Source organism: Perca flavescens, chromosome 5 (assembly GCF_004354835.1).
Source record: "Perca flavescens isolate YP-PL-M2 chromosome 5, PFLA_1.0, whole genome shotgun sequence".
NCBI lineage: Eukaryota > Metazoa > Chordata > Actinopteri > Perciformes > Percidae > Perca > Perca flavescens.
Genome location: NC_041335.1, coordinates 36,116,167 through 36,134,378, shown reverse-complemented (window position 1 = coordinate 36,134,378; position 18,212 = coordinate 36,116,167). Strand labels below are relative to the sequence as shown.

The 18,212-nt window shown below is 39.4% G+C and overlaps 1 protein-coding gene across 1 annotated transcript in view; it reads right to left on the bottom strand.

Moving 5' to 3' along the window:
• Nucleotides 1-18,212, bottom strand: part of gda (guanine deaminase) — a 31,203-nt gene that overhangs the window by 2,928 nt on the left and 10,063 nt on the right. Inside the window, exons 4-10 of the mRNA XM_028579311.1 lie at nt 18,003-18,090; nt 10,907-11,012; nt 3,250-3,277; nt 3,060-3,167; nt 2,359-2,466; nt 1,699-1,796; nt 627-694 (exon numbers count right to left, since the gene is read on the bottom strand). Of these exons, the coding sequence (XP_028435112.1) occupies nt 627-694; nt 1,699-1,796; nt 2,359-2,466; nt 3,060-3,167; nt 3,250-3,277; nt 10,907-11,012; nt 18,003-18,090 (604 nt within the window). The remainder of the gene's footprint in view (nt 1-626; nt 695-1,698; nt 1,797-2,358; nt 2,467-3,059; nt 3,168-3,249; nt 3,278-10,906; nt 11,013-18,002; nt 18,091-18,212) is intronic.

The following is an 18,212-nucleotide window of genomic DNA, read 5'->3' as shown; positions in this document are numbered from 1 at the left end:
ACAAACACAGACACCGCATGGGTCACATGAATACAAGGATGCATACACACACACAACTGCAAACATTCACAAACAGGTATTGTGGATAGGCAAAAAAACATCATTTGAAATTTTCCTATTTCTGTGGGCACAAGATAATTAAAGTCATGGCCATTAAAATCATGTACAGTACAGGCCAAAAGTTTGGACACACCTTCTCATTCAATGTGTTTCTTTATTTTCGTGACTATTTACATTGTAGATTCTCACTGAAGGCATCAAAACTATGAATGAACACATATGGAATTATGTACTTAACAAAAAAGTGTGAAATAACTGAAAACATGTCCATTTCAGGTGACTACCTCATGAAGCTCACATAATTCCATATGCGTTCATTCATAGTTTTGATGCCTTCAGTGAGAATCTACAATGTAAATAGTCATGAAAATAAAAGGAAACGCATTTGAATGAGAAGGTGTGTCCAAACTTTTGGCCTGTACTGTATTCATATTCATGAAAGCTGGAATCAGAGATTTTTTTTACTCAAACCGATTAATCGATTATCAAAATTGTTGCCGATTGATTTAACCGTTGACAACTAATCCATTAATCGAAAATATCTGCAGCTCTGCTCTGCCTCTCACCTGTTCCCAGCCCCAACTTCACTTTGTGTTTCAGGACGTTGCGGACATCCAACATGCCGCTGCACAACCTGAGAAGATAAAGAGAGAGACAGAGATGATAATGTTTCATCTGCATTCAGGCATTTACAACACTGTGTTATACTTTATTGCTTAAAGTGCTCATATTATGCTAATTTTCAGGTTCATAATTGTATTTAGAGGTTATACCGGAATAGGTTTACATTAATTTTCAAAAAACAACATATTTTTGTTGTACTGCACATTGCTGCAGCTCCTCTTTTCACCCTGTGTGTTGAGCTCTCTGTTTTAGCTACAAAGTGAGACATCTCACTTCTGTTACATCTTTGTTGGGAGTCGCACATGCTCAGTACCTAGGTAAGGACTACTAGCCAGTCAGAAGCAGAGTATGAGGGCGTGTCCTGACAGTACCTAGGTAAGGACTACTAGCCAGTCAGAAGCAGAGTATGAGGGCATGCCCTGACAGTACCTAGGTAAGGACTACTAGCCAGTCAGGAGCAGAGTATGAGGGCGGGCCCTGACAGTACCTAGGTAAGGACTACTAGCCAGTCAGAAGCAGAGTATGATGGCGTGCCCTGACAGTAGCTAGGTAAGGACTACTAGCCAGTCAGAAGCAGAGTATGAGGGCGTGCCCTGACAGTACCTAGGTAAGGACTACTAGCCAGTCAGAAGCAGAGTATGAGGGTGGGCCCTGACAGTACCTAGGTAAGGACTACTAGCCAGTCAGAAGCAGAGTATGAGGGCGTGCCATGCTAGCAGCTAGGCGAGCATTATAACGTGTGTTACAAAGTGACCACGTTGGTCTCTGAAGTAAAGGCTGGACTACAATAGAGCTGTTTGGAGCAGTTGGTGAACAGTGTTTTCTGTTGGAGATGGTAAGTCCCTTTTGGGCTTTTTCATTTTGTAAACCTATAACGTGCACAAAAAAGACATATGCAATATCACAATAAAGGAAAGGTAAAATGCCAAAAAGCATAATATGAGCACTTTAACTGCTATTGTATTGTAAAGCGTTTTGGTCACATATATTCTTGAGGAAGTATCAGAGACTTACGAGATGTTGGAATTGGGACAGTGAGACAAAGCGGCTCCTGTCTCTCTGAACAGAGCCAACTCTGCATCACTGAGGTAGCAGCCATGGGCCATCACCGTCTGCGGATCATCAGCAGCATATTCAGCATTTTTATGTTTTTATTCGAAGCAGAGATGTGATCACAGCTTTAAAACAGTGACGTGAGTGACTGTGTCCCAGCGGTGGGATGTAACTAAGTACATTTACTCCAGTACTTCACTTGTTGAGGTTCTTTACTTGAGTCTTTTCTTTTCATGCCACTTTCTACTTCTACTTTGCTACATTTCAGAGAGAAATATTGTACTTTTTACTCCACTAATCTGACAGTTTTAGTTACTAGTTTCCTCAAAAATGAACACATGTAGTTTATAAAATCAGATGTTTGATTCTAAAGTAAACTAGCCGACAACATAACGGCCTACAAGTCCAGCTGAGATGATGAGACCATTAAAGACACAACTGGTTGGATCCTTTACTCTTTCTACAATGGGAGGATTTTTCTGCATTGAATACTTTTACTTTAAATACTTTAAGTACATTTTCCTGCATGCAGGACTTGTAACAGAGTATATTTTACAGTGTGGTATTAGTACTTATACTTGTCTGATCTGAATATTTCCTCCACCCCTGCTGTGTCCTCACCTTGTCAGTGAGCAGGTTGTATTTGTGATAGACGTCTGTGTAAGACTCGGACTCCGGGAACAGCTCCTTTACGAGCTTAACTTCCTCTGCGTTTTCACTGATGTGACTCTGGAAATAAACACACATATGCCATACATTAACAGTATAAATGTAATAAATATATGCATAGATTCTCAGAGCAGAGCTGCAGGCCATTCAGCCAGCCCTGGATGTGTAAATGAGATGTTTAAACCATTGTGATTTGGCCTACTGATGTCTCATAGCAGACAGGAAAAAAATCTAATATTATATATTTGTGTTAGTTACAGAGTTTATTTCCGTTTCCCCTGATTGCCAGACTCGGGAGACAATGTTTAATAAGCCAAAAGTTGTGTTTATTAATGTTCTCCGTGTGATTTCAATACATTTCTGTGAGATTCAATTTCCGTTTAGTTTTTTCTTTTGTATTTATAGTCATATATTTTAGCATTCAGATAGAGCCGGAGGTGCGGTACAATCACATGATGACTAACGACAAATGTTATTCTGCAGTACATCATTTTTTATTTCTGCCTGTCAGCATTTCTCCTTTGAAAACAAAACGTGTGTAACAGTGTGTTTATTTCTTTTTTCAGTAACCCCACAGGTCCAACACTAAACAGTCTCCCTGCCAACAGTCCCCCTGTGGGCTGGCCTGGTTTTGGTTGCCACAGTGAGCTCACCTGAATGTGCAGGTTGTTATTCTTAGCGATTGCTCCCAGCTGGCCCAGCAAGGCTCCTGTGCAGGATGGAGCGAAGCGAGGCGTCACCACTGGCCTCACCAGAGGGTACTACCCAAACAACAGCAGAGGATCTTAAAATCTGAAGAAAAAACTGTTGAGTCGTTGTGTTAATTTATTTGTAGAATCTTACCTTTTTGTTCAAGAGCTCTGCAATGAACCTGAGGGGAACAAAAACAATGATTGTGACTCAGTCGGCGCAGCCACGTTTGCAAAACTGAAAATAATACATTTTGATAGTTTTATGGACAAAGGTTTACGAGGCAAATACAGCTTCAGGATAAGGTGCCCATTCTATTCTATTTAAAATGTATTTCCTATTGAAGTATCAAATAGTTGCAACGAAAACTCCTACACACTTTTTAACATGCAAAAAATATATAAAGTTTATTGATAGGCAACGTTTAGGTACTAGACCATCTTCAGGCAAAATTTTCAGGCAAAAAAACACTTTGCCTGAAGACGTTCTAGTACTAAAACGTTGCCAATTATCTTTTGCAAGTTAGACAGTGTGCGGGAGTTTTCTTTGCAACTTTTGACCTGTTTGTCCCCCTCCGATGCACCTGTCTCACGTTTTAGTATTTTTTTGTATCAAATAGTAACTGATAAGTCAAGGTAAAAGAGTAATTTTCCTCACTTAGAGAGACATATCTAACTCCCTACAGATGAACTGTTACATCAACTCATTCTCACGAACGGGTTTGTATGATATTGTACGAAAACTAATGCAAGACAATTCGTATATCTTGTGATATTACGACGACCGGCCGGTCACGCGACAGTTAAGTTCAGCGGTCTTTACGGTTCAATTCACCCGAGAAAATGTGACATTGAGCCGGGTACAGAGCACCGTGAGGGGACAGTCGTTTCAGTTGAGTTTAGCAAACAATAGGTGACCGTCATGAGGCAACGACAGTAAAGTTTAAGCCCAGTTCAGACCAAAGAGTCGCAACAAGACAAAACGTTTTAGAGCGGTGGGAAAAGTTTCAGCGGGGCTCAAACCAGCTGAGACTCAACTGGTCTAGTCTCCAGAGGCTGGTTTTAGAACGTAAGAGACATCTCCTGTTTCTACAGCCAATAGAGAAGTCAGCTGGTCTAGTCTCCAGAGGCTGGTTTTAGAACGTAAGAGACATCTCCTGTTTCTACAGCCAATAGAGAAGTCAGCTGGTCCGGTCTCCAGAGGCTGGTTTTAGAACGTAAGAGACATCTCCTGTTTCTACAGCCAATAGAGAAGTCAGCTGGTCTAGTCTCCAGAGGCTGGTTTTAGAACGTAAGAGACATCTCCTGTTTCTACAGCCAATAGAGAAGTCAGCTGGTCCGGTCTCCAGAGGCTGGTTTTAGAACGTAAGAGACGTTTCCTGTTTCTACAGCCAATAGAGAAGTCAGCTGGTCGAGTCTCCAGAGGCTGGTTTTAAAACGTAAGAGACATCTCCTGTTTCTACAGCCAATAGAGAAGTCAGCTGGTCTAGTCTCCAGAGGCTGGTTTTAGAACGTAAGAGACGTTTCCTGTTTCTACAGCCAATAGAGAAGTCAGCTGGTCTAGTCTCCAGAGGCTGGTTTTAGACCGTAGGAGATGTCTCCTGTTTCTACAGCCAATAGAGAAGTCAGCTGGTAAAGTGACCTACAAAGTGTAGAAATAAAATGATCCATAATCAATTTTTTATGTTACAAACTGTCAACTAGTCAAAATGGCAGAGTTTTAGACGGATGCTCAACAAGCGCCCGTGAGCACGATAATGTGGTCGAGCGAGCTAGAGAGTAATCGAAGAGAGCGAGCGGCGATAGAAGTAGAGATGGCCCGATACAATTTTTTTGCTTCCCGATACCGATTCCGATACCTGAACTTGCGTATCGCCCAATACCGAGTACTGATCCGATACCAGTGTGTCATATATTTTATTATGTTTTAACAACTGTATACTTCTATCCCTGTATGGATGTGATATTATTTCTATCTTTGTTGTCGGTCTGGTTCAGGTTAAACTCTTATTGAAACATGAACAAACACAAACCGTGAACGCCACAGAACTTTCTTTTATTATGCAGTCAATTACGGAAAAACAACATAAACTACTTAGACTACGTAGATTTTCTTTAGGGCTTTATTACGTTGTATCGGATCGGTGCATAAACTCCAGTACTTCTCGATACCGATACCAGCGTTTTAGGCAGTATCGGAGCCGATATCGATACTGGTATCGGTATCAGAACATCTCTAGATAGAAGAAAGCAGTTAATCGGAGAAATTAATTTTTTGGGGGTTTTGCCGATTCATCACAACTAGAAATGCAACTGTAGCAAGCATCTCACTATCACTACATTCATATTTTAAGATGCAACACATGATATCCAGCTACAAAAAAAGCCTTTCGTTGTGTTGAAGTCGGAAGTTGGAACGAAAGTACAAAGAGCATTTGCTATGGAGATGATGCACCATCTCGTCTGTAGAATATTAGCTGTATGCAGTCATGCAGGAACTGGTTCAAGGAAATGTCTCTGACGCATAGAAGGTTAAGCCTTTACCTACAGTACAGGCCAAAAGTTTGGACACACCTTCTCATTCAATGCGTTTCCTTTTTATTTTCATGACTATTTACATTGTAGATTCTCACTGAAGGCATCAAAACTATGAATGAACACATATGGAATTATGTACTTAACAAAAAAGTGTGAAATAACTGAAAACATGTCTTATATTTTAGATTCTTCAAAGTAGCCACCCTTTTCTTTTTTATTAATAAGGGAAAAAATTCCACTAATTAACCCTGACAAAGCACACCTGTGAAGTGAAAACCATTTCAGGTGACTACCTCATGAAGCTCATTGAGAGAACACCAAGGGTTTGCAGAGTTATCAAAAAAAGCAAAGGGTGGCTACTTTGAAGAATCTAAAATATAAGACATGTTTTCAGTTATGTCACACTTTTTTGTTAAGTACATAATTCCATATGTGTTCATTCATAGTTTTGATGCCTCTAGTGAGAATCTACAATGTAAATAGTCATGAAAATAAAGAAACACATTGAATGAGAAAGTGTGTCCAAACTTTTGGCCTGTCCTGTATATGTTAAGTCTTTTATGGCATAAGAATGCATTGTGTACCAGACGGATAAGCAGAAGAACCGGAAAGTACAGTTCAAATTAAGGGATTAGGAGAGGAAGTTGCACCACACAGAGGCCCCAACCTTGGTGTGTGTTTCTGTCTAGAAACTAGGAGACAGCCCCGTGAGGGGAGAATAAAAACACAGGGACAGTTTAGATCGGAGTTCATTCGAACCAAGATGCTGGTGGACTGGGCTCTGACTTGATGTCTGTTGCTAGGGAAACTTAAAATCGTTTTTTGTGAACCTACAATTGTGTTGTAACTTTTATGCTGGATAAATTGGAGTCAGATTTGACAGGCCTTAGGGCCTTATTTTAGACATAATTCCCTCTACACGTCTGATTGGTGAACTAGCAGGTTTCAGAACGCTGCAAAACGGTGTGTTGCAAGTAGTTGCAAGTTTCAACTCGTCTCGTCACGAATCGTTGGTCTGAACTGGGCTTTAGACACCAAAACAACTACTTAAGATTAGAAAAACTAATTGTGGTTTGGGCTAAAACATTGGTCCCCTTAAGTAGTGCTCCCAGGACATGAACACCCGTTTCCTGGGTGAAAGTCTGGGGTTTTCCCCCTTAACTTCTTCCGGGACTCCACTCCCCGGCTTGAAAGCCCTGTGTTTTATGACTGATCTATCCACCCCGACCACCTCCCTACAAGGATGTTTACACTCTTATACAGCAGCAGTCAATGTGGTGCATGCAGTAATAAATACATGTAATACATACCAATTACTGTGCATTACTTTTCGTAGCTATATGTACGAATGGTTTATGAGAACAACCTGTGTACATCAGGGCAGGGAGTGGGGGGGAGCTGTATTTGCACTCACTTTATTGTTTGCACTTGTATTACATCCTGTACTCATGTCTTGTGTCTGTCCATGTATGTATGTATGTATGTATGTATGTATGTATGTATGTATGTATGTATGTATGTATGTATATATATATATATATATATATATATATATATATATATATACACACACACACACACACACACACACACACACACACAGTACAGGCCAAAAGTTTGGACACACCTTCTCATTCAATGCGTTTCCTTTATTTTCATGACTATTTACATTGTAGATTCTCACTGAAGGCATCAAAACTATGAATGAACACATATGGAATTATGTACTTCACAAAAAAGTATGAAATAACTGAAAACATGTCCATTTCAGGTGACTACCTCATGAAGCTCATTGAGAGAACACCAAGGGTTTGCAGAGTTATCAAAAAAGCAAAGGGTGGCTACTTAGAAGAATGTATTCTCGTGTATATGTGTATGTATTTTTATGTGGCAGCCGTTTGTCAAAGACAAATCTCTCTTGAGACAAATTTTAAATCTTAAAATCTTGAAATCTTGAAAGTGCATCCAACAACTGCAACATATCTGTTGCTGTCGCTCTCTAATACATATTCTTTAAGATATTTACCGTAGCTTTAAGAGCTAAAACTGAAAGCTGCTTCTTCTCCGACACACATTGAATAAATTCAGTGTAACTAAAGTTGTTGCCTCGAGGAATCTCTCCTGACTTTAAAATTCTTCAATACTCTGCCTGTTCTCGGCCGAGTAAAGTCCCCAGCACTACACTGTTGAATGAACTATTGACAAAGTTACATAATGTCCTGATACTTTGAACAGTGTATGCAAGTAGAGGGGAAAAGCAAAAAGGGTTTAGTGGGGTATTACCATGTTTTTTGCTGCAACTTTTCCATTTTTGTGGCAGCTCCGGTGACAAATCAACTTCACTCTTTAGTAAAAACGCACAGTTTGTCTGGTCACCCTACTGGTCATACTGTAAAGCCCAGTTTAGAACAAATATTCAAGACAACACTAGTTAAAACTACTTGCAATGCGCTGATCTGCAACGATCTGAAACCTGCCAGTTCACCAATGAGACGAGACCAGACAGGTGTATCATCTGCATAGAAACAACTCTTTGTGCTTCTGTTCTAACTTCCGATGTTTGAGGCATTTTTGTAGCCGAATATGATGTGTAGCGTGAAAATATGAATGAGGCTAGTGATAGTGAGCAACTTGCTACAGTCGCATTTATAGTAGTGATGAAAAGAAAAAACAATGTTTTATTTCTCTGATTCACTGCCTTGTTTTAACGCAGCTACCGCTCTTCAGTCACTCTCTAGCTCGCTCTAAAAACTCTGACATTTCTACCAGTTGACAGTTTGTAGCATCGAAAATATAATGGAATATGGATTTTTTTATTTCTATAATTTGTAGCTGACTAAAAAATTATACTATAATAGTAAATTAATTTAGTAATGTGTGTTAAACATTTGAAGTAAATGAAAAATACATTTAAATGTTAAGTTGTTTTTTAGACAATCAGACAGGGGTGGTGCAGCGCTGTAATGTACCTCTTTAAAAAAGGCTTTTTTTTCCCCAAAAAATGATTTGCGCTGGTCAGGGGGTACTTGGCACAGAGACTATTTCACAGGGGGTAGGGGAGAGCCGGGACAGTTGAAACACTTTTTGATTAAACGTAATTTACAAAGCGATCGTATCGCACTGAAAGCTAATATTTTGTCACTAGCAACCTACACCTGTCCTCTGTCAAATACAGTTGCATTTTCAGCTTTGAACCAAACCGTTCAGGAATTATTACAGCAAAAGTGGGGCGTGCGTAATGTTTCAATCGTCCCTCCTGGTCGGGGCGCATGAAACAGCATGGGGGGACGGATGAAACATACAGTTTAAGCCATATAAACTTCCCACAACTTAAATATTTTACTACATATCATGAATGGTACTCCCAAAAGGTGTTATTTAAGATAGATTGTTGCTGGGCTATACGTCTTCTTGAATATCTGTTAACCACTAATTGCCATCACCTTCAAGCGTGTATGAAGCGGTTTTTTTGAAATATCATGCACTGTGGATGACTCTGCCATTTTTATAGCTAGAACAGTATACGTTTTCCCATTAATACCATGTTTCTATTGTGGAAAATGTCGTTTCACTAGGTTTTTACGTGGGTTAGGTCACTGCACATCCAAATAAGTGCCCACAGCCCGTCAGTCTCCATAGGATAACATGGGAAAACTCGACCCCCTACCTGGTGGGGGCCCAAATATATTTTCATCTTTTTAAAACTGCTTTTCCATGTCTCCCCTCCATAAATTATTGTATAAACAGACATTTGTGCAATTACTTAAAATACATGGAGTTACAGCCAGGTCGGGGACAGTTGAAACAGCTGTTTCAACCATCCCGACATCGTTTTGCTTTCCATGTAAACAAGCTGCAATATGAACTTGTGGTGTACTTGGTCTACTGAATAAGCACGTAGTCAAACCTTTCAATGAAAAACACTCATTAATAATCGAAAAAATTTAACCGCTAATGAAGTTTACTTTCGACCATCAAAACTCGTTTATCGCCTCTAACTCCATGATAAAAGGAAATAACAGGAAGATATTTTGCTGATAGAAGGAGGTTAACATGCTCTATGATTTGACCTAAGGAAGTCTGTCGGTCATCATTGCACTCGGAGAAAACTGGAATGTTTCATCCGTCCCGCGTTTCCATCGTCCCGGCTCCCCCCTACATTATTGAAAAAGTTTGAGAACCGCTGGCTTGAAGCATAAGGGATGTTTCCTGTTTCAACAGCCAATAGAGAAGTCAGCAGGTAAAGTTAGCTATAAACTATAGAAATAAAATGATCCATAATCCATTTTATTTCTATGTTACAAACTGTCAACTGGTCAAAATGGAAACGAGCACCAGTGAGCACGGTGTGTGGTCAAACAAACCAGAGAGTGACTGAAGAGAGCGGCCTCAGAACAAAGCCGTGAATCAGAGAAATAAAATGTGTTTTCACTTTGTCTAAAGTGCTCATATTATGATTTTTGGCTTTTTACCTTTCCTTTATTGTGTTATATATCTTTTTTGTGGACATTATCGGTTTAAAAAGTGAAAAAGTCCAAAGTCCACCCCAAAGGGACTTACCATCTCCAACAGAAAACACTGTTCACCAACTGCTCCAAACAGCTCTATTGTAGTCCAGCCTTTACTTCAGAGACCAACGTGGTCACTTTGTAACACACGTTATAATGCTCACCTAGCTGCTAGCATGGTACACCCTCATACTCTGCTTCTGACTGGCTAGTAGTCCTTACCTAGGTACTGTCAGGGCACGCCCTCATACTCTGCTTCTGACTGGCTAGTAGTCCTTACCTAGGTACTGTCAGGGCACGCCCTCATACTCTGCTTCTGACTGGCTAGTAGTCCTTACCTAGGTACTGTCAGGGCACGCCCTCATACTCTGCTTCTGACTGGCTAGTAGTCCTTACCTAGGTACTGTCAGGGCACACCCTCATACTCTGCTTCTGACCGGCTAGTAGTCCTTAACTAGGTACTGTCAGGGCACGCCCTCATACTCTGCTTCTGACTGGCTAGTAGTCCTTACCTAGCTACTGAGCATGTGCGACTCCCAACAAAGATGGAACAGAAGTGAGAGGTCTCACTCTGTAGCTAAAACAGAGAGCTCAACACACAGGGTGAAAAGAGGCGCTGCAGCTATGTAAACCTATTCTGGTACAACCTCAAAATACCCTGAAAATGAGCATAATATGAGCACTTTAAAATACCTTTGATTTTAATATCAAGTCTAAACATGCTGAAAGGTTTCGCTGCTGTATTATTAAACAGTTGATACCCACCGACAGGTTTCCTCTTGAGACTCCTGATTGGTCTCTTTGTAATGTTTCACACAGTTGTTCCTGTCCATGCACACCTTCCCAACCAAGGCTCGCTGACCAAAGTCATCTGCAAGAAAAACAAGATGATGATGAGTGCCGGGAATATTAATAAACATTTATTTAGTAATCTGAAAAAGCGCTGCATGTACTTTGCTTATGTAGTAGTAGTAGTAGATAACGTTATTGTCCCTGTGGGGCAGTTGGGTTTGCAGCACAGTTGCAAGGCACTTCATGACAGGACATCAGACATACGATACAAACAAATAATCCCTACATCAGACACCGACAGACATAACATGAAGAACATACATCACACCCTACACGACACTATACACCCTTGGGGTATGACCAGGCCAGCTGGACATCTAGCTTATTTTGACTTATTTATGGCTTTTATGGCTTGTGGTACCAAAGAGAAGTTGGATCTGTTCTTGGTCAGAAGGGGTTGGCAGAAGCTACATTGTAGTAGTTTAAAAGGAGATGCCAGGGGGAGGTGTGTGTAGTCACATACAATGTTATTGCCCTTTCTCACCAGTCTGTTTTTGTAAATGTGTTCAATGCTTGGTAGTGTTATCCTAGTAACTTACTGGCAGTTGTATATTGTAGTTGTTATGTATGAAAACTACATGTTTTTCCCCCTAAATGTTTTACTATTACCTTATTTTATCCTCAGGTGTTTTATGTTTTGTAACCTTGTTAAGAGAAGTTCTATAGAAGTTTCTTATTATTGTAACATTTCTTTTCAAAATACAACGCAATGCACTTCAAATTGTGACCATGACAACGATAAAAAGGAACGAGGCATCTGAGAGATGGTTGATATTAGGGATAGACAGATTATCGGCCCTCGACGATTATCGGGGCCGTTTTTTTTAGCAGTTTTGCAGATGATCTGTATCTGTGTTTTATTTACCTGATAACCGATAGAGTAAATTAATTAAAAAGTGATCTACTTTGGCTCGGCTACAGCTCTCTGTGTCTGTCCCTCTGTTTCGGCTTCACCACGGAGTCTGACTTAATGTCCCGTCTACAACACTATCTGACTCTGTCTCACTGGGGATTATGTTCAAAGTTTCTCATTTATTAAATAATTGCTTAAAGCATTTAAACAAAGTTTTGTGTTGAGTTTGTAACATTCCAAAATGTCCAAGGTAATGGGGAAAAAATGTCATATTTTATACCTGGAAATATGGACATACCTCCATGTTTAAAATGCATTAGCCAAAGAGGGACATACCTCCGCATTTCGCCCTATTACACTCAGTGGCACCGTGACGAAGATTATTAGGGGAAGATTACTCGCCAGGGGAAGCAAAAAAGAGAATTAAAACGAGGCAAAGCAACAAGACCAAAGTTCATATTGGAGTAGCTAGAACAGCTGCGTGGAAACGACGGAGATACTAAGCGCTAATTTTGGGTTCGGCCACCGTAGCGATCGGAATGGGAGAGGCTAGAAAGTAATATTCAGTTGGTTGTCATATACATTTTCACCGCTAGATGGGAGAAATTCTTACACAATGTAGCTTTAAAGAAATGCAAACAACTCAGAGCATTTTTCTCCTATCCCAGAATGCATCTGTGGTGGAGCCAGACTTTACTCCACACAGCACTGTGGAGATAAAGGTCTGGCAACGTGAGACTAAAGATAGTGTACATAATCATCAGTTCACTCAGGGTCTGTGAGAGAGCTTTGTGTTACCGAGACCGAACATTTTCAGTCAAATCAGGCAGGAAATGTGTCAGATTTCCCCGGAGCCTTGAACTTAACACGATTCATGCCTCAGAAAATATCATGCATTGCTTTTTCTATGCATATATATACATTTTTTATCATAATAAGTTTTTATTGAGTTTTACATCATAACAGCAACAATACCAGAAATAGGACAGCTATACAGACAATTTAAATTGTCTTCCCTTTTTGTTTTTCTGGTTCAAACTTTCAAAGGAAAACTAATTTTTTCAATATTTTGGCCTCCTTCCAAACATTTTTGTCACTTTATTCCAAGTTTCTTGTCACTATTTCCAATGTTTTTGTCAGTCTTTTCCAACATGTTTTTGAAGCTTTTTCTGACATTTTTGTCACGTTCTTCAACATTCTTTCAAACATTTTTCTTCAAATGCTATAAAATTTGAATGAAAGTAGCGAACTGATAATTTATTTTACCATCCATGTTATTTTCCATGACAATTTGGTTGAAGAAATGCCAAATTTCTGATATAGAAAATTTGACCCAAGAACAACAGGTGAGCTACCCAGGCGCCCTGAAATGACCTTGTTAGTGTGAACTGCTGCTTGTGGTGCCACGTACAGGACTCTTATCCAGGATGTAAAGCCACGGCTAAAAGCTGTAAATAAATAATAAAATTCAATGTGGATCGAAAGCTTTATGCACGTCCAGAGAAATAAGGACTTCTACACCAGAACCAGGTTGAGAATAGACTATATTATATAGGCGTCTGAGGTTGCCAAAGGATGGCCTAGCCTTCATGAACCCTGCCTGGTTGAGATGAAGGACTTTATGTAAAACAGTCTCCAGGCAAAGAGATAGAGCTTTACTAGCTTTATCACAACGGACCAGACTCACTGGCCTGTGTGAGTCACATTTTCACACACAACTGATATAACGGCTTGGGACAACGTGGGGGGGGGGGGAGAGTAAAGACCCTCTACGAGAAGCTTCTGCATACACCTTGCACAGTACCGGCATATATATATATATATATATATATATATATATATATATATATATATATATATATATATATATATATATATATATATATATACATATATATACATATATATACACAAAACACACACAGTTTGGCCAAAAGTTTGGACACACCTTCTCATTCAATGTGTTTCTTTATTTTATATTAACATTGTAGATTCTCACTGAAGGCATCAAAACTATGAATGAACACATATGGAATTATGTACTTAACAAAAAAGTGTGAAATAACTGAAAACATGTCTTATATTTTAGATTCTTCAAAGTAGCCACCCTTTGCTTTTTTTGATGACTCTGTAAACCCTTGGTGTTCTCTCAATGAGCTTCATGAGGTAGTCACCTGAAATGGTTTTACCTTCACAGGTGTGCTTTGTCAGGGTTAATTAGTGGAATTATTTCCCTTATTAATAAAAAAGCAAAGGGTGGCTACTTTGAGGAATCTATATACACACATATATACATACACACACACACACATATACATACATACATACATACATACACACACACACATACATACATACATACATACATACATACATACATATATATATATACCTATATATACACACACACACATATATATATATATAATCTTTACATTACACTTGCAAAAAATGTATAAGCAAATAAATTCAACACACACAAGAAGTTAATGAGTATACACGTTAAATATGTCACACACACACACACACACACACACACACACACACACACACACACACACACACACACACACACACACACACACACACACACACACACACACACACACACACACACACACACACACACACACACACACACACACACACACACACACACACAGTATGAGCTGCTCAGAACAGGACAAAGGTTGTTAAGGGTTCAAAGATCCTGATAACACAGAGCGACTGTTCAAGCGCTCAATCCAGTATGGCTGCATTATTACACATTTCTGTGTGTGTGTGTGTGTGTGTGTGTGTGTGTGTGTGTCAGTATTACACAATGTGACACCATGATGATAAGGACAATTAGGCATAAAGGTGAACAAAATAAGTGTTTCTAAATTTGAGACAACTGAGGGAGACAGAACTGTTTTAGGTTACAATTACTGGGGGCTTAATCTGACGTATTCTTCACTACAGTCAAACAAAGCAATATGCTCTGCTTATAAGAGCGACTATACAGCTTGAATATGTCAGACACCAAACTGTCTACATTAAAAAATAAGGCCAATGCTTAAATTAAAACAAGATTTAGGTCACAGACTAAGAGCTGGATGATATAGCTAACAATTTTATGTGCAACAAAATCCAGCTGGAACCACATGGTTTGAGAGAAGAACTGGATGAATGGTTACAGAATGTTACACAGGGTGTCAGGAAAATATTGTTAAAATGATTAGCAAGAAGAACTAACCTATTTTTCACTTACAGAGCACAACCATGTAATGTGTGTGTCTACAACTATTAACAGCTTATAAAGTACTGTAAGTCAGCACATCCCCAGACTCTCAAACCCAGTGTAACATTAACTAAATACCCCCCCCCCTACTTCTACTACCTTTGGATGCAATGCTTTCCGCTTTGCAGCAATACATGATTAGAACACACTACAAAATACTCTGAAATTTACGTCTCTAATCCCAATTTCAACCTTTAAGCTTAACCTAAAAAACAACATAGTCCAGGGGTGGCCAACCAGTTCAGCATAAAGAGCCACAAAAGAAAACACAAACCACAGCAAAAAGCCACACAACACATTCACGTCCACATTACAACAGCAACAGTGACTTCCAGATCTCATAATACATAGCAGTTTTCATAGGTTTTTTTTTCTTACTTAGATTGACTCAGTGGGAAACCTGACAGTCTTTGTTACCCACAATCCTTTTTAGGTCTGGTTGTACTCTGTTGTGGCCACTCGAAGCGACTCTTTCACTCATTTGTCACTAGAGGGGCTTTCTAACTACGTGATTCAGCAGTGAAAGGGTTAATAATGAGGAAGGTGATCTGTGGCTGCTTTTTTTTCCTCAGGTTGCAGAGTCTGTCCATAAAAAAAACTCTGCTGCATTATTTTTTATTTAAAAAAAATTGGCAAATGTTTTGGCAGATGCATTCAAATGCTTTTTTTTTTTGCTTATCTGAAATGTTTCAAAAAGTAAAAAAAAAAAAATCCACCAATAACACAGCCCCCAGCCACACAGTAAGAGCCTCAAAGGAGCCGGCACAGAGCTGCATACGGCTCAAGAGCCACAGGTTCACCACCCATGACATAGTCAATTCCTGTTCCTGCTGATAAACATGAATCATATTTATACACATATACTTAAGCATTTTTTTTTTTTTTTTTTTTTTTGCTGTTTTTTAGTTGCTTGTTCTGTGTGTTATGTGTATGACATGTATATGTATAGTTGTGGAGTATTTTACCATTTATTTCTGTACCCTCTTGGCCAGGTCATGTTTGTAAATGAGAAGTTGTTTTCAAACAGTTTACCTGCATAAATAAAGGGGAAAAAAAACAAAAACACGTGTGTGTGTGTGTGTGTGTGTGGCAAGATGGCGGCAGGTTGCAGGTGGTGTGCGGGTTAACACCAAAACTGCCGTTTTCGTAAAATCTAAACAACCATACCCGTTGTAATTGCCATCGTTAATGCAATACAGTAGGTCCAAATATGATATATTGGCAACTTCTGTGGACTATGTGTTTGATCGCGACAATCAAGCGAGCACATAAACAAGCATAATCATAACACCAGAAAGGCAAATACTGGTCATAGAACAATCCCCTATCCAAAAACTAATTTTATGAAGAAAACTGTCCTGTATAGAGCTATTGTCATCTGGAATAACATTCCTATTGAAGTGCGTCAGCTTTGCAATAAGCAGTCATTTAAAAGAAATCTTAGATGTTTTGTGTTGATGTAGGTTTTTATATGTTTTGCTTAAAGTTATTATATTAATATTGTATTAACATTAGTCCTACTATGAATGGAAATTAGATTGTATGTATATATGTATGTATGTATGTGTTTGTGTATGTATGTATAGATATGAGATGTGTATATGCGATTTTGTTAGGATTGTAATTTTTTTTTTTTAGAATGGACCCCAGGGAGACTAGCTGATTGCACAGACTTTCAGCTAACGGGATCCTCAATAAATAAACAAATAAACAAAATTGCTCACGGGGAGAATCTACCTGAACACCTCAGAACATATCACTGAAACTCTGTCTCACATCCTAAATGGTTGCAATGCCTACAAAGGAATGTACATAACACGTCATGACAGACTAGTAGACATTATAGTGAAAGACATATCACACCATTTCCCTCTCTCAGTAACAATGTACAAACATTCTCAGGTAAAACCATCCATGTTCCCCCACTGCAGTAGTAATCCTAGTAGTAGTAGTAGTAGTAGTAGTAGTAGTAGTAGTAATCCTAGCACTCTCTTACAGCTGGTGGCCAATACATCGGATGTAGTTATTATCAATGAGGAGTCCAGGGAGGTGCATATTTTGGAGGTAGGCTGCAGCTTTGATTCCAGCATGGAGGAGTCTTTCTACACCAAGGTAGTTAAATACCAACCACTCCTAAACACCATCTCACAGCTGGGTTATAGGTGCACACTACTAGTTTTCATATTTGGTAGCCTAGGAAACACACACAGGCTGGTAGTCAGAGGGCTGCAACAACTTGGGATGGCCAAAAAGAGGGCGAAACGGCTTGAAAAGTACTGCGCCATATCTGCTATTATTGGCAGCCGCCACATATGGCGGAGACGCTGCGACTTATACCGTTAAGAACTGAGTATTGTGCTACTTATACCCTTAAGAACTGAGTATTGTGCTACTTATACCCTTAAGAACTGAGTATTGTGTTACTTATACCCTTACGAACTGAGTATTGTGCTACTTATACCCTTAAGAACTGAGTATTGTGTTACTTATACCCTTAAGAACTGAGTATTGTGCTACTTATACCCTTAAGAACTGAGTATTGTGTTACTTATACCCTTACGAACTGAGTATTGTGCTACTTATACCCTTAAGAACTGAGTATTGTGCTACTTATACCCTTAAGAACTGAGTATTGTGTTACTTATACCCTTATGAACTGAGTATTGTGCTACTTATGATATTGTGAAAATATGCTGTGTGCCACTGGTCCATGAGTTGTGTCTTGTATTGTACTGCATCTGTAATATTTGTGTTCCTGTACTATTTTTCTTTATGTGGACATAAATAAATGGTTAAAATGTGTGTGTGTGTGTGTGTGTGTGTGTGTGTGTGTGTGTGTGTGTGTGTGTGTGTGTGTGTGTGGCAGCACGTCTTACTTGCAATCTGGCCCAACAGGAGAGAAGCATCTGTGTGTATGGTAGCAAAGTAACATGCAGTGGTTGTTCCGTTTCTCAGGGTCCTTTGCTGCAGAGAGAGTGATCATATGACAGCATAAACACGACATCCAAACACCCACAAACACGCTTTTCTACACGTTGTTAAGCCATTGATCTGTTCACACCCATCTCAAATGACAAGGCTGTGTG